This window comes from Phacochoerus africanus, chromosome 5 (genome assembly GCF_016906955.1).
Source record: "Phacochoerus africanus isolate WHEZ1 chromosome 5, ROS_Pafr_v1, whole genome shotgun sequence".
NCBI classification, from domain to species: domain Eukaryota; kingdom Metazoa; phylum Chordata; class Mammalia; order Artiodactyla; family Suidae; genus Phacochoerus; species Phacochoerus africanus.
The window spans coordinates 28,265,364-28,291,521 of NC_062548.1; the positions used below are offsets into that span (position 1 = coordinate 28,265,364).

The following is a 26,158-nucleotide window of genomic DNA, read 5'->3' on the forward strand; positions in this document are numbered from 1 at the left end:
ACAGCAGGTGTGGCTCCACCTCTCTGAGCTCTGGCAGTGCATAAGTGCTGGTGGGTTGTCCGCATGCAGAGGCAGAGCTGAAATTAAAAAGAAGAATCAGAGGGACAACTACCAATTAAAGGAATGAAAGAATTCCCCTGAAACAATGAAAGAGCCCTCTCCTGTCTACTACAGTCTGAGATCAACAAGGTGGTAATAAAAATACTAAAGGAATTAAGAAAGGCTATTGATAGAAGAACTAAACTGAGAGAGTCATATGTCCTGATTTCAAAACATCCTACCAAGCTATGGTAATCAAAATCATGTGGTATTAGCATAAAGACAGGCAAACAGACCAAGAAATAGAGAGCTCAGAAATGATTTTGACAAGTAGAAAGGACAGTCTTTTCAACAAATGCTGTCAGAAAACTGGATATGCATATGTGAAATAATGAAATTGGATTCTTAACTAACACCATATACAAAAATTGATTAGAAAATGCAACAAAGATCTAAATGTAAGAGCTAAAACTATAAAACCCTTAGAAGAAAACATAGGACAAAATCTTCACAACATTGGATTTGGCAATGATTTCTTGGGTATGATTCCAATGGCATAGGTATAACAAAAGACAAAATAGGCAAACAGTACTTCACAAAAACTAAAAACTTTCATATACCAAAGGATGATATCAACACAGTAAAAAAAAAAACCCACAAAAAAGAGAAAATATTTGCCAATCATAAGTCTGATAAGGAATTAATGTCAAGAATAGATAAATTCTAAAACTCAGCAACAAAAACCAATCTTATTCAAAAAGAGGCAACATGATTTGAATAGACATTTCTCTAAAGAAGATGTATGAATAACCAATAAGCATGAAAAGATGCTTACTATCACTATGAAAAGATGCTCAATATCACTCATCATTGGTGAGATGCAAATCAAAACCATCATAAAATACCACTTTATACCCATTACATGGCCACCATCAAATAAACAGAAAATAAGAAGTGTGGGTGAGAATGGGAAGAGATGAACTCCTGTGCACTATTGGTGAGAATGTAAACTGGTAGAGCCACTATAGAAACCCTATGGTATTCTTAAATATTAAAAATTAGAATTACTATATGATCCAGAAATTCCACCTCTGGGTATATTCCAAAAAGAACTGGAAGCAGGATCTCAAAGAGATATTTGTATATGACATTCATAGCAGCATTATTCATAATACCTAAAAATGTGTCCAGTGACCAATAAATGGTTGAGCAAAATGTGCTATATAGTAAAATGTAATATTCAATTTTAAAAAGAAAGGAACTTTTGTAATATGCTACAACATGTTGAACCTTGAGGATGTTAGGTGAGCGAAATAAACCAGCGACAAGAAGACAAATACGGTATGATTCCATTTATGTGAAGTACTTACCGAAGTAAAACAAAGTATAATAGTGGTTGCCAGGGTAAGAGTAGGGGAGAATGGGGAGTTATTGTTTAACGGGTATAGATGTTCAGTTTTACAAGATGAAAAAGAGTTATGGGGATGAATACTTGTGATGACTGCACACCAATGTAGAAATATTTAATACCACTGAACTGTATATTCAAAAATGTTCGAGATGTTAAATTTAACTTATGCATATTTTACCACAATAAAAATGAGAATAAAAAAGGTGTGAAAGGAGACTCTGTGGCAAACATTGTCAGTATCCCCAGAGATGCAACCTTTGTGTCATGGCCTAAGGTTTCAACCTATAATTCCCAGTAGCAGGTAGAGCATCTACTGTGGAGATAACAGCTTTAAATAACATTAGTTAATTCATTTATTCACCCAAGAAACTTCTGAGTATCAACTTACTCAGCAGGTATTGTTTGAGGCTCCAAGTATAGTTTGTGAACAAAACTGACATGGTCTCTGCCTTTACAAAGCTTGTTCTAACTGGGCTTACAAAATAACCTCTCATTATTATTTTGTTTCCTAGGTAACTTGCCTAGGGACAGACAAGAGGACATCTGACTGAATGACCATAACTATGATACATCATTCTTATTACAGTTTATTTGGTACTATAAATTACTGAAGTAGCCTTGAGTTGATATATAGCAGTCTTCTGTGAACTTATTCACCCAGTCAACTTTGAGACACTGAAATGATTACATCCCTGGGGGTTTTGGAGGCAGAATGTTACATTTGGAATGGACGGGCAGTGGGGCACTACTGTACAGCACAGGGAACTGTGAGTGATGGGGTCACTGTGCTTTATAATAGAAATTGAAGAAACATTGTAAATCAACTACACTTTAATTAAAAAAAAAATCCCTGGATCTGAGAGAGGATACTTTGTAAAACTCTCAACAGGTAACCATCTGACTTTGTTAACTGACAGTTTGAAAACTCTGGGCATTTCCATTTTGAATTTCTTCATAGTGCAAGAAACAAACCCATGTACAAATGAAGTAAATTGTGGAAATGTAGGGGAGCAAAATTTGCCACCCCAAAACGTCTCTTTGGCGTGTGAATTATTTCTGGTGAAACATAATCAAGGCCCCAGAGACTCAGGAAGTCTTTTTACTTCTGCCTTAGCTGCTTAAAATATTTTGATAAAGGGCCTATTCCCAGGACTGGAGTTATAATGAGAGGTATCTAGAGAGAATATAGGTTAGGTGTGGTGGGGGATACTCAGGCAGGGACTAGCGATCAGAGTCCATTCTGTGTCCCTTAGTCTCTGCAAGGCCTAACAAACATATTTTTACCAAACATTTGCTTCTCCATATGAAGGCAATTCACCATATGAACTGCCTTCCTCCCCAGTGAAGTCCCCAAACCATTACCCCCAACATTCTCTTTGTCTTTAGCTGAAGACAGTAATTAAAGTGAGGGTTTCAGCCCTTTCGGCAAATTACCCACTTCTCCTGGGTCTCACCCGTGTATGCATTTTATTAAACTTTTGTTTGATTTTTCTCCTGCTAATTGCTCACATCAACTTAATTCTTAGAGCAGCCAGAAACATTTAGAAGTGTAGAGGAAAATTTCTCCCTTCCCAACAGAAACATGCTTAGGTCAAAATTTTAAAGTCATTTCTAATACAGACTCCAAGTTAAAACCAGAACTTTTCCTATGATGACTTAGATATTCTTTTTTTTTCTTGACTCTTAATTAAATCTTTTGTCATGAAAAGACACATGTAACAAGACCCAAGCTCAAAATCTTTTCATAGTCTCAGCTGAATATGCAGAATTATGTTAGCATAAAAGATATATTTTTCAAAATTCTTAAGTTCAGTTACTTTATTCCAATGCAAACTGGGTGGGGTTTGCTCTCGAACTGATTTTAGGGGTGGAAGTTTTGTGTTTTTTTAAGGACATTTAAGGATGACTCACTTAAGGAAGACTTCTTTCATGGTAGTAATTGAAGCACCAAAGCTGGCAATGCCCAGCTCTTTCTGTTTCTCTTCCAGTTCATTAAACAGAGCTTCAAACCTGGAAAGAGAAGGGAGAGGCAAGGAAAATAGCAGCATTTGTCTGGATACATTTTTTTTTCTAGTATTTTCTATTAAATGGAATTAAGAAAAACAATGTATAAGCACTTGCTTTTTTTCCCCACTTAATATTTAATTTTATTCCCAATTTTATTCTTCCCTTTTGTTTTCTTAAAAATTTTTTAGTGCGGTAAAATATATAAAACTTTAAATTTACCATTTCATCATCTTAGGCGTTAAATTCATTTAAGTTTAAATTCAAGCAGCATTAAGCACATTCATAATGTTCTGCAAATCTTCATCACCGGCCATTTCTGGGACTATTTTACGATCTCAAACTATAACTCCGTACCCATTAAAGAATAATTCTCTGTCGCTCCTTTCCCTCGACTTCATTGTACTTTGTCCTTATTAATGTACCCATTCCCTGTGCCTTATGTAAGTTGGAATCATGTACGCTTTCCTTTTGTGTCTGGCTTATTTCAGTTAGCACAGGTTTTTTGAGGTTCATCCACAGTGTAGCATGTATCAGAGTTTCATTCCCTTTTAAGGCTGAATAATAGTTACTGTAAGGACATACAACATGTTTCTTACTCATCCATTCGTCAGTGGGCACTTGGGTTGTTTCTACCTTTTGGATTCTGTGAATATGTTGCTGTGAACACTGGCACACAAGTGTGTGAGTTCCTGCTTTCAATTATTTTGGGCGTATACCTAGCAGTGGACTTGCTGGATCACATGGATCGCTTTTTGAGGATTTTCCGTAGCAGATGCACCATTTTACATTCCCAACGGCAATGCACACGCTTCCAGTTTCTCCACATCCTTAACGAATATTGGTTATTTTTTTGTGTTTTTGATTTACATTTCCCTAATGAGTTGAACTTATTGGCAATCTGTACATTGTCTTTGGAGAATGTATATCCAAGTCGTTTGTCCATTTAATACAGGGTGTTAGGTTTTTTGGCTAGATGAATTTTCAATATTGTTTTGTTCAATAATAATTTATGGTTAGTCATGGGAAAAATATTTAGTAGAGCATTATTCTTTAATGCTTATTGTGAAAGAAATGGAAATAATGAAGATATATTTACCTTCCAAGTTTCTCCCACTGTAACATGATCTTTGATATTCTTTTGTCCTTATAAAAATTATCTATTTTGTCAGTGTCAAGGATTAAAGCTAGTTGCTAAAAGTTTATTTATTCCTATATGCTTCCTACATCAAATGGAAAATAGTTCTCAAATTATAGGAGTTATACATCACTAAATGACAGAAAATGGAGTTAGTGAAGTACTTTTTTTTCATTTTTAAAAGTTTATTGAAGTATAGTTGATTTACAGTGTTATCATTTCTACTGTACAATAAAGTGATTCAGTTATAAATGTACACACATCCACTCCTTTCCAGATTCTCTTCCCATATAGATGATCACAGAATCTTGGGTAGAGTTCCCTGTGCAGGTTTCTGTTGGCCAAACACTCTCATTCCCAGTGAGGGACTATCAGAAACATGTATGAGTATGCTCCGAGATGGTGGACTAAAAACTCTCCTCCATCCTCTAAATCTCCTTCACATTTTGGTTGAATTCCACCCATTTCCATCTAATTTTACCCCTCAGTTCAATCTGACCCTGCTTCCTATGAGAACTCCTCACATAATTCCTTGTCATTGTATTCTTTTCCTACTATAGTGACCTATTCCGTGAATTACATTGGCCATGGACATTTTATTCTGATTGGTTTCTCTCTTTCCATAGTTAGTTTAGAATTAGCTTGTTCAAGAAAACTTCATTCTGAGCAAACATATTCTCCCCCTTCTTCATGATTTACATTTTCTGCTGTGTTAGATCCACTGTCCATGGTCCAGAAATCCACATCTAATGTGCGGATATTAAACTGTGTGACTTCCTCATTTCTCAGAGTTTCTTCCTCTCTCTTCCATGTCCAAAATATTTAGTACAGAGACATGAAGAAAATATTACCTGTTTATAAATTCTTACGTTTCTTCTTTTAGTCTTCATAGTAATGACATTCATTATTCGTGGTTTCTTATGATAACGTAATTTGTATGTATATTACAGGGCAGATATCCTATTAAGTTTAGGCAGCTCCTCTGCCATGTTTCTTTCAGAGACGCTCTGCACTTCCAGATGTATAGTTAACATGTTAAGCTAAAAATACCCAACAAAACATCTTCTGAATGAATGTTCATATGACGAATGTCCAGTTGCTGTTTCATGTCCCTTACTCATCCTCATGACTAGGGCTGTGGGTCACCCCAATTGTCTTAATACTGTTCCATGCTCCTGTGTCTCAAAAAGATTCAGGTTTATTCTCTGAATAAATACAGCACCATCGAGTATTTGCTCTTCCTTTTATTCCTCTTCTAGAATAAAAATGTTTATTTTCCTACCTGTTCACTTATTGGAAACTTTGTTGCCTAACCCTGTGTTGTTATTTCCTTCATTCTGCCCAGGAGCTCTAATCAGAGGGATATGTAGAGCCATGTCCTTCAAGTCCTTCCTCTCTTCTTGTGTATGGCAGCCAACCTGCACCTATGGGGTATCTGGGTGGTAATAACTTCAGATAAGAAGATGAAAATGGCACACTACGTGAAGGCTAGTGATGAACACTTTTAATTTCTATTTCTCTTAGCTGGGATGGGAATCCCAGGTAGAATTATCATCCCTGTGTCTCCACTCTATAATTAATTTGGCTAACTACTGCGATCAAACTTCTGGGTTTCTCTGTGCCCTTGTTACCCTTACTCCAAGAGCAGCCATTTAAGCTACTTTGTTCTCTCATCATCTTAATATTTCCCCAGACCTTACTCACCACCCATAAAACTTATACATCATCAACATCTTACAATTAGTTATCCCTCATTAACACCAGGAAGATATAAGGACTAGATTGCAAACCTGCTTCCCACTGTGCTTCCCCTCCCCCCAAAAAAAACCCCAGAAAGATAAATATCAGATAAGCTTTGAATGAACTTGAACTTATGAGGCAATCTTCTGTACACTTAAAGAAATCTTTAGCTCTGAACTTGTCAACTCTAGTTGGGAGGTGACAGCTGTAACCGGAGACCTGGCTTATTAGCAAAATACGACTCACTAAGCTTACTAGACCTAGAAAACTAAAAATGATTTTTGGTCATCAGGGACTCTTTGCATCTATACCTGTGTGTATGTTCTTTAGGCAGGATAAATGATAATTCAGTTCCAATAGAGTTCTCCAAAATGGCATCTGGTATACGAGAGTAAATCACTGCAGAGATCTTTTCAGCATCACACCATGGTTCCCTCTCTATGACTACATGATATCCAGCACCTGAGAGAAAGCATTTAGAGGAACAAATGAAGCAGTTTCGTACTTTTTCATCTCTGCGTAAGACCAAATTTTGCTCTCCCTGATTCAGGTACCTGGGTCCACAAGGAGGAAGACCTGATATGTCACAGGTCATAACATTTTGTTATGACTCTGAGGAGTCTCACAGCTAAAACTTCCAAATGTTGCTCAAAGAGCCAAGGCAATGAATAAATAGCAGCTTACTCCATAATTTTAAAGATTTTCTTAGTGAATGGTAATAATTTAGTGTATATAACCACATACAGTAAATATATGAAGAAAGGCCCCTCTTATCTGGCTACTTATTTTTGAAATTCTTATTTTGATAAATATTCATGTATTATTATTGGTTGTCCACTATATATTAAGTATTAATTTAGGCCTTGGGGATAGACCAGTGAACAGGCAAATAAAAATTCCTGCCTTGTTCAGAAGAGCTACTTTCTAGTCAAAGAAGACACATAATAATGAAGAGGAATAAGTTAGAATATATATTGTGTTCACAAAATCAAAGCAGAGAAGTGAGATATGAAATGCTGAAGGAATGTTGTTAAATTTTAGACAGAGATTTATGGAAAGCCTAAGACTATGATTTTTTTTTTTGTCTTTTTAGGGCCTCACCCACAGCATATGGAGGTTACCAGGCTATGGGTCTAATTGGAGCTACAGTTACACCACAGCCACAGCAACGCCAGATCCGAGCTGTGTTTGCGACCTACGCCACAGCACACGGCAACGCCAGATCCCTAACTCACTGAGTGAGGCCAGGGATCGAACCCACAGCCTCCTGGTTCCTAGTCGGATTCGTTTCTGCTGCACCATGACGGGAACCCCAACTATGATTTTTGATTAATGATCTTAAAGAAATCAGAGAACTATTACACTTAATTCGTGCTTTTCCTATATAGAGAAATTATTTTCTGGAATTGGAGGAAAACATTCTTCCTTTTAAACATGTGCATTTTAAAAATGGTCATTGTATTTGCATTTATGTTAAGATTTTTGAAAAGACTAATAGGTTTTAAGCACAGATCTCTTATCTGATAATCTGGTTTATTGACCTGGTGTATAGTAGGGAAGACACTACTATGCCATTTTTCAAATGAGGCAACTGACATCCAGAGAATGAAGTACCTTATCCATTAGTTCCTAGCTACGGGGACTAAAACTATTACCAAATAAGATATAAATTATTTTTCACTTCTCAGGAACCAGGACACGATAAACTTCTCAATTGTCTTGTCCTCTTAGGTCTCTAATCAATAGACAATGCTTTTTTCTGTAGACAGACAAGGTAGTTAGTGAAAGCTGAATGCTGATACCAACATGGGATTTCCTGTGCTACTAAGGAAAGGAACACAAATTCTAGGCTTCTGAGCCTAATGTAAGAAGTTCAATTCAAGCATATTTAAAGTTTAGCATCTATGAGGGGCTTGCATGTCCCAAAGTCTTATACTTTTAAAACATGTGGTTACAACTAGGTATTATTTTAGCAATAATTAGTACCATTAGTGGAGGCTATTAGAAATTATTATGAATGATTTATTTATCAAAAGCATAGCTCTTTCGGTCATGTGCCTCGGAATCAGGTATGCCCAATTCAAGTGGAATAAACCTAATTTTGGATAAAGAACACTTTACAAGTCAATTGTAAAACTTAATTCTATAAGGTGATCCTAAACTCTGAATTAAATGGATCTATAAATATGACTTTGATACACTTTTGATATATCTGGGCCACAGTTTTGTATTCTATAAAATGGGGCTGTTGTCTTGAATGTTAAATATGCTGTGTAAAGTGGATGCCACAGTAATCAGCATTGAAGAAATAAGGTGAGTTGCATGAACTCAATTACTGAAGAGACGAAGAAGGAATTCATCCTTAATTGTCTCCTTTACATTCACGCCCTCTGATTTTGGATTCTTATTACTATAATTTTAGTCCTCAATGGTTCACTGTTTGATGTACCGGCTTTATCTCCTAAAAAGGCTTTATCAAAGTCAAGGACTGTATTACTGTACTTATATGATTCTTTCATCCTGCACTACATCCTTTGGTCAATTGCCACATTTTACTTTTTTTTCAGTTTATGTTTATTAATTGTAGTAACAGTTTGTTTTGAACATCAAACACTGCACCAAAATGAGGGTTTATCTTAAGACAGTTGTCTCTGCCATAAACTAAGGACTGAACTGATGTTTACAATTAATTTTTGGAAACTTAAAACTTTTTAGTGGTATGGCTGTCTTGGAATCAAGTAAGTCATTCTAGACTGAATGTAATGATTAAATTAAAAAAGCAAAGTTTCCCCTCCTGTTCTTACCTTTAAAACACACCAAAAAAGTTTTCATCTGGAAGGAGCACTTACTTTAAGCAAAAATGAAATTTTTAACCAGTCTAATTAAAACCAGCATTTTCTAAAAGAGGGGAAAACAAGGCTGCCCAGAGGAACTATGATGATACTTGAAAAGACGATAAAATTCCCTGGGAGAGTCTGTTTTCACCAACTTGCAAAGAAGGAAAGTCTCCCCTCTGCCTGCTGTGTCAGGCCACCCTCTGGAAGGGCTGTGAGCTCTCAAGGGCATGGGTACTTTACAGTTGCTCAGCTGGCTGTTGTTCCCGGGGTGTCAGCAGCTTTCATTTCGTGGCATCACATAGCAAGTTTTTTTTTTTTTTTTCCAGTTGAAAACTAAGCAAATGTTTTGAAGAAGCACAGCCAACACAGTACTCACACATGGGGGCTAAGTGTGTGCACTCTGGGGCCCACACGTATGCTTTCTACGCCCCGCAGATCTGACAGCACAGCTGTGCAAGCTTCAGCACGTGGACATCAAGGCAGAGGTCAAGTCGGGCTGGACTGGAGAGATGGAGGGGCCACAGCCCTTCCCCCATGGACCAAGGGGGAGAGTGACTGAGAAGAGCCCTGTCCGCCTCGGCCTCCCCCTGGTGTCACCCGTCACCCAAAGCAGCGAGAAGCTACTGGTCCTGCACCAGCCACCTTCGTGAGGGTCTGTGTACAAACACACTCGAGGGCATCTCTCTTTCATGGAAAGAACAAATGGCATTTATACCAAAAGGCAATGGATTTTCAGCACAAACAATACTTTCATATGCTATAGTAATAGTAATCATCTACTTTCAGCAAGAGGGACTCCTTTAAATAAGGAAAAAGAGGAGTTCCTGTCGGCTCAGTGGTTAACGAATCCAACTAGGAACCATGAGGTTGCGGGTTTGATCCCTGGCCTCGCTCAGTGGGTGAAGGATCCTGTGTTGCCGTGAGCTGTGGTGTAGGTCGCAGACGTGGCTCGGATCCTGCGTTGCTGTGGCTGTGGTGTAGGCCGGCGGCTATAGCTCCGATTCGACTCCTAGCCTGGGAACGTCCATATGCCGCTGAAGCGGCCCAAGAAATGGCAAAAAAAGAGACAAAAAAAAAAGGAAAAAGGACTTATATTAATTAGCATATGTACCCACTGGTGCAATCTGCAGTGACAAAATGACAAACTTGAGTGCAGACTGACACCAGGCAGAGGGCGGCATGGGGCCAGAGACCTGGGTTCGTTCCCAGGTTCGACCCTCTAAGACGCCCCTAAGTCCGGAAAGAAGAGCTTATCAAGCAAAAGAAACTGTCTAGTCAGAAACTCCTTAAAGGACAACCTACAAAGGGCTACGTGTGTGAAGATTTCTGTACCGCATACACGCAAAGAAGCCCCATGAAGCTCAGGGTAAGTGCCTAAACCAGACGTGGCGGGGGACATGCTGACTGCTTCCGTGAGATGAAATAACTGCAGGGCCACTGCACTAGGAACTTATTTCACTAACTAGGCAGAACTTCGTATAAACATAACCTCGTTTCCCTGCCCTACTGTACATAAATAAATGCTGTAAGACATGAGTCCTTGTACTCAAGGTGGGAACGTTTGCACCAGAGGAAGCTGTGCGGTTCCTCTGGATGCGTTGCCTCCAGGCTCTGCCACTGGGAACTGTGTTCAGGGGACTTTGCCACTGTCGCTGCATCCAACGGCACCAGGAAACACAGCTGAACTGAGTCAAAGATGTTCAACTCTCCAATCTGGAAAATATCCACCCCCAACACGCCGTCCCTCGATCAGGATTATTTGGGTGGAGCTAACCAGACTGAGGGGTGCCCCCAGTATGGCACAGGGAAAGCAGAGGCAGGGACAGAAACCGCCCGGGCCCATGCTACACTGCTCTGCAGGGTTTCCACCGTGTCCCCCTCTCCACTTGGGGAAGTCAGCTCACTGACTCACCCAGCACAGGGCTGTGTGTGGTCATCTTTGGTCCCGAGAGCCTCCTCTCTGAGTCCCCTGGATCAACTGCCACATTCTAGAGTTATCTCATCAGACTGGGGATTTGACATTGGCTTGACAAGTGAGAAACTAGGATCAGAAACAATTATTTCTCTAGTTTCTCTCCTCATCAATCAGTTACTCAATAAAATAAATCTATTGAAGGCACAAATGGATTCCAGAGACAAAGAAAACTGCCAGTAGGTGAAAAATGGGAGAAATAACGATGGCCTTTGTAGCATGATAAAGGAATTTCCTGAGTCTAAAGCTGTGTAGTGGAGAGGAAGTGAGTATATATAAGGAATATCCAAATGGCACAGGGCCTTAAAAACCAATTAAAATAGTTACCACCTAATTTAGAGGAAGTCAGTGAAGTTTTCAGTATATACACAACTATAATTAAAATCTTGTTAGAAGGATATTGTTAAGGCACCATTATCCTAAGAATGATCAAAGGGAGAGAGACCATATATTTTTTTCAGGAAGATTGAAGAGCCACAGCACTGCAGGGTCCCTTTGACCATGATGGCAATTCGGTCACCCAGGATATCAGCTTCATCCATGTAATGAGAGGTCAGTAAGATGGTACGCTTGTGTTTAAACTGCTGAAGGACATCCCAGGTGGCTCTCCTGGAGACTGGGTCCATGCCAGATGATGGTTCATCAAGTATCACTACCTAAAAACCAGAAGAACAATTCCATAACCATTGATAATTGATGCTGTGCTACTTGTGGGATAATTTACTATTCGAGTGGAAAATATTTAAAGGAAGATAAAGAGTTGAGGCTAAAAATAATGGTTAGAAACTATACTTTAATAAAAAAATTAAAACAAAGACTAGACACAGAAAGTACTACTTGAAATAAAAACAAGTCTATAGTTTTAAAAAAATCTAGGAAAAAATCCCAAATATAACAATCAAGCCAGTTCCTCCTAATAATTGTTGGCAATTTTCCTTAAGAGTCATATCAACTCTTGGGTTTTGCCAGCTGAGTTTTCTAGACCAGCTGGAAGAAATCCATTTTTAGTGCCCCTCTCTCTGCCCCCCTCTCACTCTCTCTTCTGTAATACCTTGGGGCTTCCTAAAAGTGCTATGATGATGGAGAGTTTGCGCTTCATTCCTCCAGTCAGTGACTCTGAAAACGTGTCACGTTTTTCTAGCAGGTTAAAAGTAGACAGCATATTGTCAACTTCCAGAGGAGGTATCTTTCGCTGTATACGTTTTACCTAGAAAGAAGAGCCAGAATTTACATGGTGCATCCAATGCTACCCTCAGAAAGTTCTTAGATCTTACGTTTTCTTTCTTTTTTTTGTCTTTTGTCTTTTTTGTTGTTGTTGTTGCTATTTCTTGGGCTGCTCCCGAGGCATATGGAGGTTCCCAGGCTAGGGGTTGAATCGGAGCTGTAGCCACCGGCCTACGCCAGAGCCACAGCAATGCGGGATCTGAGCCTCGTCTGCAACCTACACCACAGCTCACGGCAACGCCGGATCGTTTACCCACTGAGCAAGGGCAGGGACCGAACCCGCAACCTCATGGTTCCTAGTCGGATTCGTTAACCACTGCGCCACGACGGGAAATCCAGATCTTACGTTTTCTTATGTATCTATATAGATGAATGAAGATTCTTGTAACTATGTCCTTAAAACACATCAGCTAGATAGTGTCTTCTCCCATTGCCTTCCTTTAGGTCTAAAGGAGAGTTCCTAAAATTATTTTCAGAATTTATAAAGACACTTGAAGCTCATGAATACAGGGAGAAAAGAAATCCATTTCTAGCTCCCAGGTATGATGAAGTAAATTCACAGAACTTTTTTTTTTGCTTTTTAGGGCTGCATCTGCAGCATATGGAAGTTCCCAGGTTAGGGGTCGAATTGGAGCTATAGCTGCCAGCCTACACCACAGTCACAGCAACATGGGATCTGAGCTGCAGCTGCGACCTACACCATAGCTTACAGTGACATTGGATCCTTAACCCACTGAGTGAGAACAGGGATCAAACCCACATCCTCATGGATCCTAGTCGGGTTCATTAACCGCTGAGCCACAAAGGGAACTCCCTAAACTCAATTGTTAAACCTAGAGAACTATAAAAAATAGGCATCCACAGTTGAATCAAGATGAACACCATAATCTGAAGTACCACTGAACCACTGCTGAGTTTAACCATTTTCACTTTGTGTATCCCCTAGCCTGAAGCAAAAGCAACCCAAAGCCTAAAAGTGAGCACTGTAGTGCAGTGCAGACAGAATGAGATTAAGAAGAAACCCTTTAGTTCTGGCTTGAAGAGTGGAAAGGGGAAAACTCCTAAAGCTCTGAGATGGCATGGAAAGGTTACTCTTTATCCCATTTTTCCCTCTGAGGGAAGGGAAACTTCTTCCCAGTTCAGTGGAGCCACGGCTCAAAAAAGACATAACCAAGCACAGTTGCTCTTTACCACTCTCTCTGTCTTCCTGACACTTGCATGTGGCACAATCATGACAGTGGGTGACTTCTAGCTGGAGGACTGAAAAAGGAATCCTGGGGAACCAGAAACAGCAGCAGAAATGAGCAGGCAAGTGATTCCATAAAGTTGTTTATGAACTCACACATTTACCCCATCACGCTTTGCATATATGGATCTAATCCTAGCTAATGTACCAAAATTTAAAAATTATGCTGAGTAAACTCCTAACCAGATGTGAGCTGACCAATGGATCCATACATGGGAGAGACTGGAATAGCACTGCAAAGTCTTTGAAACTGACATTGGAACCATAGCTCACAGATAATATAGAAATAAGATATAGAATCTCATGAGGTATTGTTGAAAACATCCAGGATAAAAACAAAAATTATTTGGCACACAAAGAATTATAAAAGTCTCAACTCACATAGGAAAAGACAATTAACAGACATTGATGACTGGATGGCACACATGTTGGAATTAACAGAGAAAATATCAGGGACAGCAACCAGGAGACAACTTTCCTGACTGCATGTTTTGACAGCTTCCTGGCTTTCCTTTCCTTGCTGAAGTCCCTGCTGCTGGGCTCCAGCCCCAGAGTTAACCTAGAGATGGACAAGATGGCAAAGCAGAAGGGCCCTAAGCCTACCTACTCTCAGAAGCACACAAATATCACACAAATCTGCAGAACAACCATCACTGAATAAGTCTGAAACCTACCAGAAAAGATCTACAACTAAAAGATCTTTCCACAACTAAAGACATAAACAAGGAACCACATGAGACTGGTAGGAAGGGTGGACTTAAAATATAATCAAACCCCATTCCTACCAGAATCAGACAAAGATGCCCCAGAAAAAGAGAAAATTACAGGCCAACATCACTGATGAACACAGATGCAAAAATATGCAACAAAATATTAGTGAACCAAAAGAATCCAATTATACATCAAAAGTGGGATTTATCCCAGAGGTGCAAGGATTTTCCAGTATCTGCAAATCAATCAATATGATGCATAACATGAACAAATTGGAGAATAAAATCCATATGATCAACTCAATAGATATAGAAAAGCTTTTGATATAATTCAACACCTATTTATGATTAAAAATCTCCTCAGAATGTGGGCATAGTGAGAAATTCTCTCAACATAATAAAAGCCATATACGAAAAATTCAAAAGCTAACATCATACTCAGTGGTGAAAAGCTGAAAACTTTTTCTCTAAGATCAGGAGAGAGACAAGGATGACCACTCTCATTACTTTTATTCAACATAGAGTTGGAAGTCCCAGCCATGGCAATCAATGAAGAAAAAGAAATAAAAAGAATCCAAATTGGAAGAGAAGTAAAATTGTCACTGTTTGCAGATGATAGATATCCTGAAGATGCTACCAGAAAACTACTAGAGCTCATCGATGAATTTGGTAAAGTTGCAGGATACAAAATTAATACAGAGTAATCTGTTGCATTTCTATACACTAACAATGAATGATGAGAAAGAGAAATTAAGGAAACAACTGCATTTATCATCACATAAAAAAATACCTAGGAATAAACGTACCAAAGGATATAAAAGACCTGTACTCTGAAAACTCTAAGATGCTGGTGAAAGAAATTGAAGATAACACAAACATATGGAAAGATATACTGTGTTCCTGAATTGTTAAAACGACCATACTACTCAAGGTAGTCTACAGATTCAATGCAACTGCTATCCCATTACCAATAGCATTTTGCATAGAATTAGGAAAAAAAATTTAAATTTGTAGGGAAAAACAAAAGAACTTGAGATGCTAAAACATTTGAGAAAGAAGAATGGGGCTGGGGGAATCATGGTCTCTAACTTCAGACTATACTACAAAGCTACAGTAATCAAAACAGTATGGTATTGTAATAAAAACAGACCTATAGATCAATGGACCAGAATACAAAGCCCAGAAACCCATGCACTTATTATTGATTAATCTGCAACAAAGGTGGGAAGAATGTACATTGGACAAAAGATAGTCTCTCCAGTAAGTGGTGGTGGGAAAACTGGACAGCTATACGTAAAGAATGAAATTTGAACATTTTCTAACATCATTCACAGAATAAACTCAAAATGGATTAAAGACCTAAATACAATACTGGATACTACAAAATCTCCAGAGGATACAGGTAGAACACTCTTTGACATAAATCACAGCAATATTTTTTTGGATTTTTCTTCTAGAGTAATAGAAACAAAAACAAAGGTAAAAAAATGGGACCTAATTAAAGGCTTTTTCATAGCAAAGGAACCATAAACAAAATGAAAAGACAACCTATGGAACAGGAGAAAATATTTGTAAATGATGTTACTGACAAGGAATCAATTTCCAAATTGTACAAACAGTTCATACAACTTAGTATAAAAAAGGAAACAACTGAATCAAAAAAATGGACAGAGGAATTTCACTCTGTGGCACAGTGGGTTGAGAATATGATTGCAGTGGCTCAGGTTGCTGTGGAGGACTGGGTTTGATTCCTGACCTGGCATACTGGGTTAAAGGATATCTGGTGTTGCCATAGCTGTGGCATAGGTCTGCAGATGCAGCTCAGATTCAATCCCTGGTCTGGGAAATTCCATGTGCTGTGAGTGTGGCCATTAAAAAAAATGGACAGAAGACCTAAACAGACATTTCTCCAAAGGAGATATACAGATGGCCAACAGGCATATTAAAAATTCACAAACTCACTAATTATTAGCGAGATGCAAATTAAACTGGTCAGAATGGCCAGCATGGCCAGCATAAAAAGTGTACAATTATGAGTTCCCGTTGTGGTACAGAAGAAATGAATCTGACTAAACCATGATGTTGTGGGTTCAATCCCTGGGTTAAGGATCTGGCGTTGCCATGAGCAGTGGTATAGGTTGCAGACATGGCTTGGATCCCATATTGCTGTGGCTGTAGTATAGGCCAGCAGCTTCCCCTCCAATTTGACCCATATGCTGTGGGTGCGGCCTAAAAAACAAAGCAAAAAAAAAGTGTACAAGTAATAAATGCTGGAGTGTGTATGGAGAAAAAGGAACCCTCCAGCACTGTTAGTGGAAATGTAAACTGGTACAGCCACTATGTAGAAAAGCATGGATCTTCCTTAAAAAACTAAGTATAGAGTAAGTATAGGATCCAGAAGTCCCACTTCTGGGCATATATCCAGAGAAAACTCTTATTTGAAAAGATACATGTACCCCAAAGTTCACAGTAGCACTGTTTCCAATAGTCAAGACATGGCAACAACCAGTGTCAACTGACAGATGAACGGATAAAGATGTTGTATATATGTGTGTGTGTATACATATAATGAAATATTACTCAGCCACATAAAGAATAAAATAATGCCATTTTATAGAGATTATCATATTAAGTGAAGTCAGAGAAACAAATACTTGATATCATATATATGTGGAATATTAAAATGATGTAAATGAACTTGTTTACAAAGTAGAAACAGACTCACAGACATAAAAAACAAACTTATGGTTACCAAGGAGGATGGTGGAGGTGAAAGGAGATAAATCTGGAGTTTGGGACTGACATATACATACTACTATGTCAAGAAAAACAACAAGGACCCATTGTATAGCACAGTGAACTATATTCAGTATCTTGTAATAACGGATACTGGGGAGTTCCCGTCGTGGCACAGTGGTTAACGAAGCCGACTAGGAACAATGAGGTTGGGGGTTTGATCCCTGCCCTTGCTCAGCGGGTTAACGATCCGGCGTTGCCGTGAACTGTGGTGTAGGTTGCAGACGCAGCTTGGATCCCGCGTTGCTGTGGCTCTGGCATAGGCTGGCAGCTGCAGCTCCAATTAGACCCCTAGCCTGGGAACCTCCATATGCCGTGGGAGCAGCCCAAGAAATAGCAAAAAGACAAAAATAAAAAATAAAAAATAAATAAAAAATAAAAAATAAAGAATACTGGAAAAACATCTGAAAAATAAAATGTATTTATCTGATACACTCTACTGTACAACTGAAACTAACACAACACTGTAAATGAACCATACCTCAATTTAAAAAAAGGGTTAGCGCAATCCCACTCTTGGGCATATATCCAGACAAAACTCTACTTAAAAGAGACACATGCACCCGCATGTTCATTGCAGCACTATTCACAATAGCCAGGACATGGAAACAACCCAAATGTCCATCAACAGATGATTGGATTTGGAAGATGTGGTATATATACACAATGGAATACTACAAAGCCATAAAAAAGAACAAAATAATGCCATTTGCAGCAACATGGATGGAGCTAGAGAATCTCATACTGAGTGAAATAAGTCAGAAAGACAAAGACAAATACCAAAGGATATCACTTATAACTGGAATCTAATATACAGCACAAATGAACATCTCCACAGAAAAGAAAATCATGGACTTGGAGAACAGACTTGTGGCTGCCCGACGGGAGAGGGAGGAAGTGGGAGGAATTGGGAGCTTGGGGTTATCAGATACAACTTAGAATAGATTTACAAAGAGATCCTGCTGAGGAGCATTGAGAACTTTGTCTAGATACTCATATTGCAACAGAACAAAGGGTGGGGGAAAAATGTATACATGTAATAGTAACTTGATCCCCATGCTGTACAGTAGGAAAATAAATAAATAAATAAATAAAATAAAAAAGGGTTAAAAAAGCTTTAGCCTAGGAGTTCCTGCTGTTCCACAGTGTGTTAAGAATCTGATGGCAGTGGTTCAGGTCGCTGCAGAGCAGAAGGTTTGATCCCCAGCACAGAGCAGCGGGTTAAAGGATCTGGCATTGCCACAGCTCTGGCACAGGTTGCAGCTGCAGCTTGTATTCAATCCCTGGCCTGGGAACTTCCAGATGGTTGCAAGTGTAACCATAAGAAAAAAAAAAAAAGATTAGCCTAGATTTTACTTTCTTTATGATACCTTTCCTAATTGCTGCTAAACAGTATTGGGCACCAGGCCTGAATTCCCTTCATCCTGTTCATATATCTCAATTACTGTTCCATAGTACTCCTAGGTGTTTTACTCTCTTTCACCTACTTGACTTTCATTCCTTGAGGGAACAGACTCTTATAGTCATCTTTGTATCCCTGGGTTTGGCATGTAGTAGACCTCAATAAAATGTTTGAAAAAAAGTATCATCAAAATATCGAAGGTATACTCAGTAGTAGAATAGGTGTAACAGAAGAAAGGGCCAATGAACGTGGAATACAAATCAATAGATATTATCCAATCTGAACAACAGTAAGAAAAATGATTGAAGAAAAATAAAACAAAGCTCAAGGGACTTTTAGACAACAAAATGTTTAACATTCAAGCCATAGAATTTTGAGAAGAAGAGAAAAAAAAATTGCACATGGCTGAAATAATATTTGAAGAAATAATGACTAAAAATTTCCCAACTGGCAAAGGACATGCGCCTATAGGTTGAAGAAACTGATTGAACCCCATCCAGATAGACAAAAAAATTTAAACAAGCTAAATCATCAAAAATTTGCTGAAATGTGAAAACAGTAGAAAAATATTGAGAATACCTAGGGAAAAAAATAACTAATTATCAGTAGGCAAACAATTTGGGTGATTTTGGATTTCTTATTTTTAATTTTTAATTTTTTTTGTCTTTTTGCCTTTTCTAGGGCTGCACCCACGGCATATGGAGGTTCCCAGGCTAGGGGTCTAATCAGAGCTGTAGCTGCCAAGCCTACGCCAGAGCCACAGCAACGTGGGATCTGAGCCGCATCTGCAACCCACACCACAGCTCACTGCAACACCGGATCCTTAACCTACTGAGCAAGGCCAGGGATCGAACCTGCAACCTCATGGTTCTTAGATTCATTAACCCCTGAGCCATGACAGGAACTCCAGGATGATTTTGGATTTCTAACCAGAAACCATGGTGTCCAAAAGCAGTGGTACTTTTTTTAAAAAATTATAGTTGGTTTACAATGTTGTGCCATTTCTTGATGTGCAGCAAGGTGACCCAGTCATATACCTACACACATTCCTTTTCTCTTATCATCTCCCATCACGTTCTGTGTCAAGAGACTGGACATAGTTCCTTGTGCTGTACAGCGGGACCTCATTGCCCATTCATTCTAAATGTAATAGTTTGCATCTACTAACCCCAAACTCCCAGTCCCTCCCCCTCCCACTCCCCCTTGGCAACCACAAGTTTGTTCTCCATGTCTGTCAGTCAGTTTCTGTTCTGCAGATAGGTTTATTTGTATCATGTTTTATATTCCACGTATAAGTCATGTCATATGATATTTGTCTTTTTCTGAGTGACTTTATTTATTTATTTATTTATTTTTTTGGTATTTCCTAGGGGCTGCACCCATGGCATATGGGAACCTCTATATGTCGCAGGAGAGGCCCAAGAAATGGCAAAAAGACAAAAAAAAAGGTGTTAAAACAGCATCCATATTCAAGAAAAAAGAACACAGCCCTAAAGTTTAAATCTTTATACAAAGACTAACTCAAAATGGATCGCAGATCTAAGTGTAACATGTAAAACTACAAAAACTTAGAAGAAAATACAGAATAAAATCTTCATGTCCTTGAGTTAGGCAGAGAGTTCTAGAAAAGATAACAAGGGCAGAAACATAAAGAAAAATGTGATAAATTGGATTTTAATGTTTAAAAAATTTGCTCTGCAAAAGACAATGTCAAGAAGGCAATATACAGATTCAATGCAATCCCTATCAAGTTACCAATGATATTTTTCACAGCTCTGGAACAAAGTATTTTGAAATTTGTATGGAAACACAGAAGACCTTGAATAGTCAAAGCAATATTGAAAAAGAAAAACAGAACTGGAGGAATCAGGCTTCCTGACTTGAGACTATACTACATAGCTACAGGCATCAAAACAATATAGTACTAGCACAAAAACAGACATATAGATCAGTGGAACAGGATAGAAAGCCTAGAAAAAAAACCAAGCACCTATGGTGCACTCATCTATGATAAAGGAAGCAAAAATATACGTGGAGGAAAAACAGTCTCTTTAATAAGAGGTGCTGCGAAAACTGGAAAGCTACCTGTAAAAGAATGATATTAGACATTCTCTAACACCAGGCACAAAAATAAACTCAAAATGGATTAAAGACCCAAATATGAGGCCAGATATTATAAAATTCCTAGAGGGAAACATCAGCAGCAAGCTCTTTGACATAAATTGCCACACCATCTTATTTGATCTACTTCCTAGAATAATGACAATAAAGTAAAAATAAACCAGTGGGACCTAATTAAACTTAAAGCTTTTGCGTAGCAAAGGAAACCATAAACAAAATGAAAAGACGACCCATAGAATGGGAAAAAAAATCTTTGCAAACAAAGAGATTGACAAGAGATTACTCTGCAAAATATACAAATATCTCAAGGAACTTTATCTCAAAAAAACCAGAATCCCAATAAAAAAAAATGGTTCGAAGAAGACATAGAGACGGTTAAAAAACACATAAAAATATGCTCAACATTTATAATTATTAGATAGACACAAGTGAAAACTTCAGTGAGTCACACCAGTCAGAATGGCCATAATCAAAAAGTCTACAAACAGTAACTGCTGGAGACAGTGTGGTAAAAAGGGAACCCATCTACACAGTTGCTGGGAATGTAAACTGGTGCAACCATTATAGAGAACAATATGGAGGTGCCTTAAAAAACTAAATGTAGAACTACCGTATGATACAGCAATCACACTCCTGGGCATATATCCAGAGAAAAGCACAGTTATAAAATATACATGCATCCCAGTGTTCATTGCAGCACTATTTACAATAACCAAGACATGGAAACAACCACCAACAGAGTAATGGATAAAGAGAATGTGGTATATATATATATATACAATGGTATATTACTCACCCATAAGAAAAGAATGAAATAATGCCATTTGCAACAATATGGATGGACCTAGAGACTATGATGTTGTGTGAAGTAAGTCAGACAGAGGAAGACATATCACATCACTTATATATGGAATATAATAAAAATTATACAAAAGAACTTACTTAAAAAGCAGAAACAAACTCATATATTTCAAGGAAATTAAAGAGGATTCAAAGAAATGGAAAGCTATTCCATGCTCCTGGGTTGGAAAAATTAATATTGTAAAAATGGCATACTACCCAAAGGAATTACAGATTCAATGAAATCCCTAGCAAATTACCCAGGACATTTTTCACAGAACTATAACAAACAGTCCAAAAATGTACATGGAATCATAAAAGATACAGAATTTTCAAAGCAATCCTGAGGAACAAAAACCAAGCAGGAGGCATAACTCTCCCAGACTTCAGACAATATTACAAAGCCATAGTCATCAAGACAGTGTGGTACTGGTACCAATGGAACAAAATAGAGAACCCAGAAATAGACCCAGACACCTATGGTCAATTCATCTTTGACAAAGGAGGCAAGAATATAAAATGGGAAAAAGTCTTTTCAGCAAGTGGTGCTGGGAAAACTGGACAGCTGCATATAAATCAATGAAACTAGAACACACCCTCACAACATACACAAAAATAAATTCAAAATGGCTAAAAGACTTAAACATGAAACAAGACACCATCAAACTCCTAGAAGAGAACATAGGCAAAGCATTCTCTGACATTAACCTTGCAAATGTTTTCTTAGGTAAGTCTCCCAAGGTAAAAGAAATAAAAGCAGAAATAAATCAATGGGACCTAATTAAACTGACAAGCTTTTGCACAGCAAAGGAAACCATAAAAAACCCCAAAAAGACAATATATGGAATGGGAGAAAACAGTGTCAAATGATGCAATGGACAAGGGCTTAATCTCTAAAATATACAAACAACTTATACAACTCAACAACAAAAAAACAAACAACCCAATTGAAAACTGGGCAGAAGACTTGAATAGACATTTCTCCAAAGAAGATATACAGATGGCCAAAGGCACATGAAAAAAAGCTCAACATCACTAATTATTAGCGAAATGTAAATCAAAACTACTATGAAGTACCTACCACCTCACACCTGGCAGAATGGCCATCATTAGTAAGTCCACAAATAACAAATGCTAGAGAAGGTGTGGATCAAAGACAACCCTCCTGTTGCACTCGGTTGGTCAGAATGTAAATTGGTACAACCACTATGGAAAACAGTATGGAAGTACCTCTGAAAACTTAATATAGAACACTGTATGACCCAGCAATCCCACTCTTGAGCATATACCCAGACAAAACTTTCACTGAAAAAGATTCATGTACCCCTATGTCCATTGCAGCACTATTCACAATAGGCAAGACATGAAAACAACCTAAACGTCCAATGACAGATGAATGGATTAAGAAGTGGTATATATACACAATGGAATACTACTCAGCAATAAAAAAGAACAAAATAACACCATTTGCAGCAACATGGTGGAACTAAAGACTCTCATACAAAGTGATGTAATCCAGAAAGAGAAAGACAAATACCATGATATCAGTTATATCTGTAATCTAATATATGACACAAATGAACCTTTCCACAGAAAAGAAACTCATAGACTTGGAGAACAGACTTGTGGTTGCCAAGAGGGAGGGGGAGGGAGCGGGACTGACTGGGAATTTCGGGTTAATAGATGCAAACGATTGCATTTGGAATGAATATGCAACGAGATCCTGCTATATAGCATTGGGAACAATATCTAGTCGCTTGTGATAGAGCATGAAGGAGGAGAATGTGAGAAAAAGAATGTATATATGTATGTATGACTGGGTCACTTTGCTGCACAGTAGAAAACTGACAGAACACTATAAACCAACTATAATGGTAAAAATAAAAATCATCAAAAAACCAAAAAAAAAAAGTATTCATTTCTAAAAAAAGTAGATTTCAAGACTAATCTGTGGTTACCGTATGTGAGTGGGAAGAATTTGGAGGGTGAGAATAACATATACACACTACTGTATAAAACATATAATTAACAAGAATCTACTGTGTAATACAAGAAAACTTACTCAATAGTTTTTAATAACCTATATTGGAAAAAAAATGGATATATTTATATGTATGACTGATTCACTTTGCTGTACACATGAAACTAACACATTATAAATCAACCATACTCTGGTAAAAACTAAATTAAAAAAAAAAAGGAAAATGAAACGACAAGCTTCAGTTTGGAGAAAATATTTGCAAAGTGCATATCTAACAAAGGACCTATATCCAGAATATATAAAAATTCTCAAAAATTCAATAATAAGGAAACAACTCATATTTTTAAAAAAGGAAAAAGATCTCCACAAATACGTCAAAAAGAACACTATGAACTGTTCACATGAAGATGAACAATATCCTTTAAAGTGGTTAATTTTTAAAAGCATAGTAACAAATCATGGCAAGTATGTGGAGCACTTGGAATTCTCACAAATGGTTGTTGGGAGTGCAAAATGGTAACGCCAGTCTTGAATGCAGTTTAGCAGTTATAAACAAACACTTATAATCTAGTATTCCTACTCTGAGAGAAGTTAAAACTTACACATGAAACTCAGAACAGATTTATTCATACTCCTCAAGCCTAGAATAAAAAAAAATGTCCTTCACTTGGTATATACTGTGTCACATTTAAACATGAAATAGTATTCGGCAATTAAAAGAAACATACTGCTGATCATGCAATGGCACAGATGAATCTTAAAGGCCTTTGTCTAAGTAGACAATCTCTACATATTACATATTATTTGATTCCATTTACATGATATTCTCAACAGTGATAAAAGACAGACTGGGGTTACTGGGGTCTTGGGGCGGGGGAGAGGGTTGGCTATAGAGCAAAAGCAAGAGAGAGTGCTTTGGGGTGGTGAAACTGCTCAGTATCCCAATCGTGCTGCTGGTTAAATGAGTTAAAATTCATAGATAAAAAAGAAGGAAAAAAGTTACATTTACTATATAATTTTATTTTCTTAAAGATTTTTATTTTTTCAATATACATAATTTCCATCTAAAAAATTTCACTCACCACAGAGTAGAAAAAAATGTGTTCTGAGAGTGTCAAGTCATTAAACAACAAGTCATGCTGTGGGCAGAAGCCCATATTTTCTCGAATTTCCCTTATGTTTTTTGAGATGTCATATCCGTAAATACAGACCTCTCCTCTGGTAGGACGGTAACAACCTACAAATATGCCAAAGACAAGACAGAAGCTGAACTTTGATAAGAGAACATAAAAAGGTGCAAGTTAGCAACTCAAATCCAGTCTGTTGGTGAATTATTCCAAAGAATTAGTACTACCTCCTGCAGAAGAATAGTTATAGGATAATATTAACAGTTACACCTAGGTAGTGAGACTAGCTATCTTAATTTTCTTTTTATTTCTTTTTTGCTATATATATTCATTTTCTACAATGGGAATGGATTATATTAGTAGTAAAAACATTTAAATAATTTGCTGTATTTCAATTATTTGCATTGCAATCAGCTAGTTACTATATTTGTGAACCATATATAGTTACTATATTTGTGTACCCTATTGTGTGTGGTGCTATAAAAAACATAAAATTCTGGAATATATAATTTTGTCGAGAAATTTAAGTATCAATAACTAGTCCAAGTTTTGTGGGGAATTATCTGGTAATATGTAAAAAAGAAACTGTAAGACCATTTAAACCCCACGAATCATTTACCTTATTGAAAAATACATTCTTTTTATTGAGATGTCATTGAGATAATATTATATTACTATTGGGTGTACAATATGATCTGACATTTGTATATATTGTGAAAAGTTCAAGAAAATAAGTCTAGTTAACATCCAGCACCTGACACAGTCACAGTTGTTTTCTAATGATAAGAACATTTAAGATTTATTCTCTTGCAACTTTCAAATTTGCAAAATAGTATTATTAACTAGAGTCACCACGCTGTACGTTGCAATCCCATGAATTGTTTCTTTTATAACTGGACACTAGTACCTTTTGACTACATTCATCCATTTAGCCCAGCCCCCATCCCCTGCCTCTGACAATCATCAGTCTGTTCTCTGTATGTATGAGTGGCAGAAATAAATAAAATAGAGATCAATAAAATAATAGAAAAGATCTACTGCCCTTTCAGAGCCTGCAATGGGTATTGAGTGGGACCTCGTATTTGCTCCGTGGTTGTCCCACCCTGTCAGGGGCAGGGTCTACTCCCTGGTTGTTGGAGTAGGAGCCCCAGATCTGTTTCTTGAGCTGTGGTATGAAGTAGGTGGCACTTGAGCACTCCCAGCAGGAAAGGAGCCCCTGAATATTCCTCACTAGAGTTATTCACCTATGAGTGTTCTCTGTTGAGTCACCTTTCACCCATTATACGGTTTCACAATGTACCCTGTTGTTGGCATTGCTCTCAGCCCCACCTTAACTGTAGTAATGCCGGGCATTGGCCGTGGTTTCTTTCAGGTGTTGTTTTACACCAGGCCACCAGTGCAGATCCACTGAGGTCAGGTTCCAGGACTGCAGGAGTCATGCACCTGGGCCCACTGTGGGAGCCATGGAGGTAGCTCAGACTCTGGCCTGGTCCAATCCCCGTACGTGTCTAAAACCCGTAGCTCCTAAAGCTGTCTTAGCTGTGGGAGTACGTGTCTTTCTTGCATATTC

General features: G+C 37.9%; 1 protein-coding gene across 1 annotated transcript in view; it reads right to left on the reverse strand.

Annotated features, from left to right (window-relative positions):
* The window catches only part of LOC125128403 (phospholipid-transporting ATPase ABCA3-like), a 165,099-nt gene that overhangs the window by 64,925 nt on the left and 74,016 nt on the right, over positions 1–26,158 (reverse strand). The window contains exons 12-16 of the mRNA XM_047782758.1: positions 24,544–24,698; positions 12,193–12,348; positions 11,587–11,797; positions 6,644–6,794; positions 3,362–3,460 (exon numbers count right to left, since the gene is read on the reverse strand). Of these exons, the coding sequence (XP_047638714.1) occupies positions 3,362–3,460; positions 6,644–6,794; positions 11,587–11,797; positions 12,193–12,348; positions 24,544–24,698 (772 nt within the window). The remainder of the gene's footprint in view (positions 1–3,361; positions 3,461–6,643; positions 6,795–11,586; positions 11,798–12,192; positions 12,349–24,543; positions 24,699–26,158) is intronic.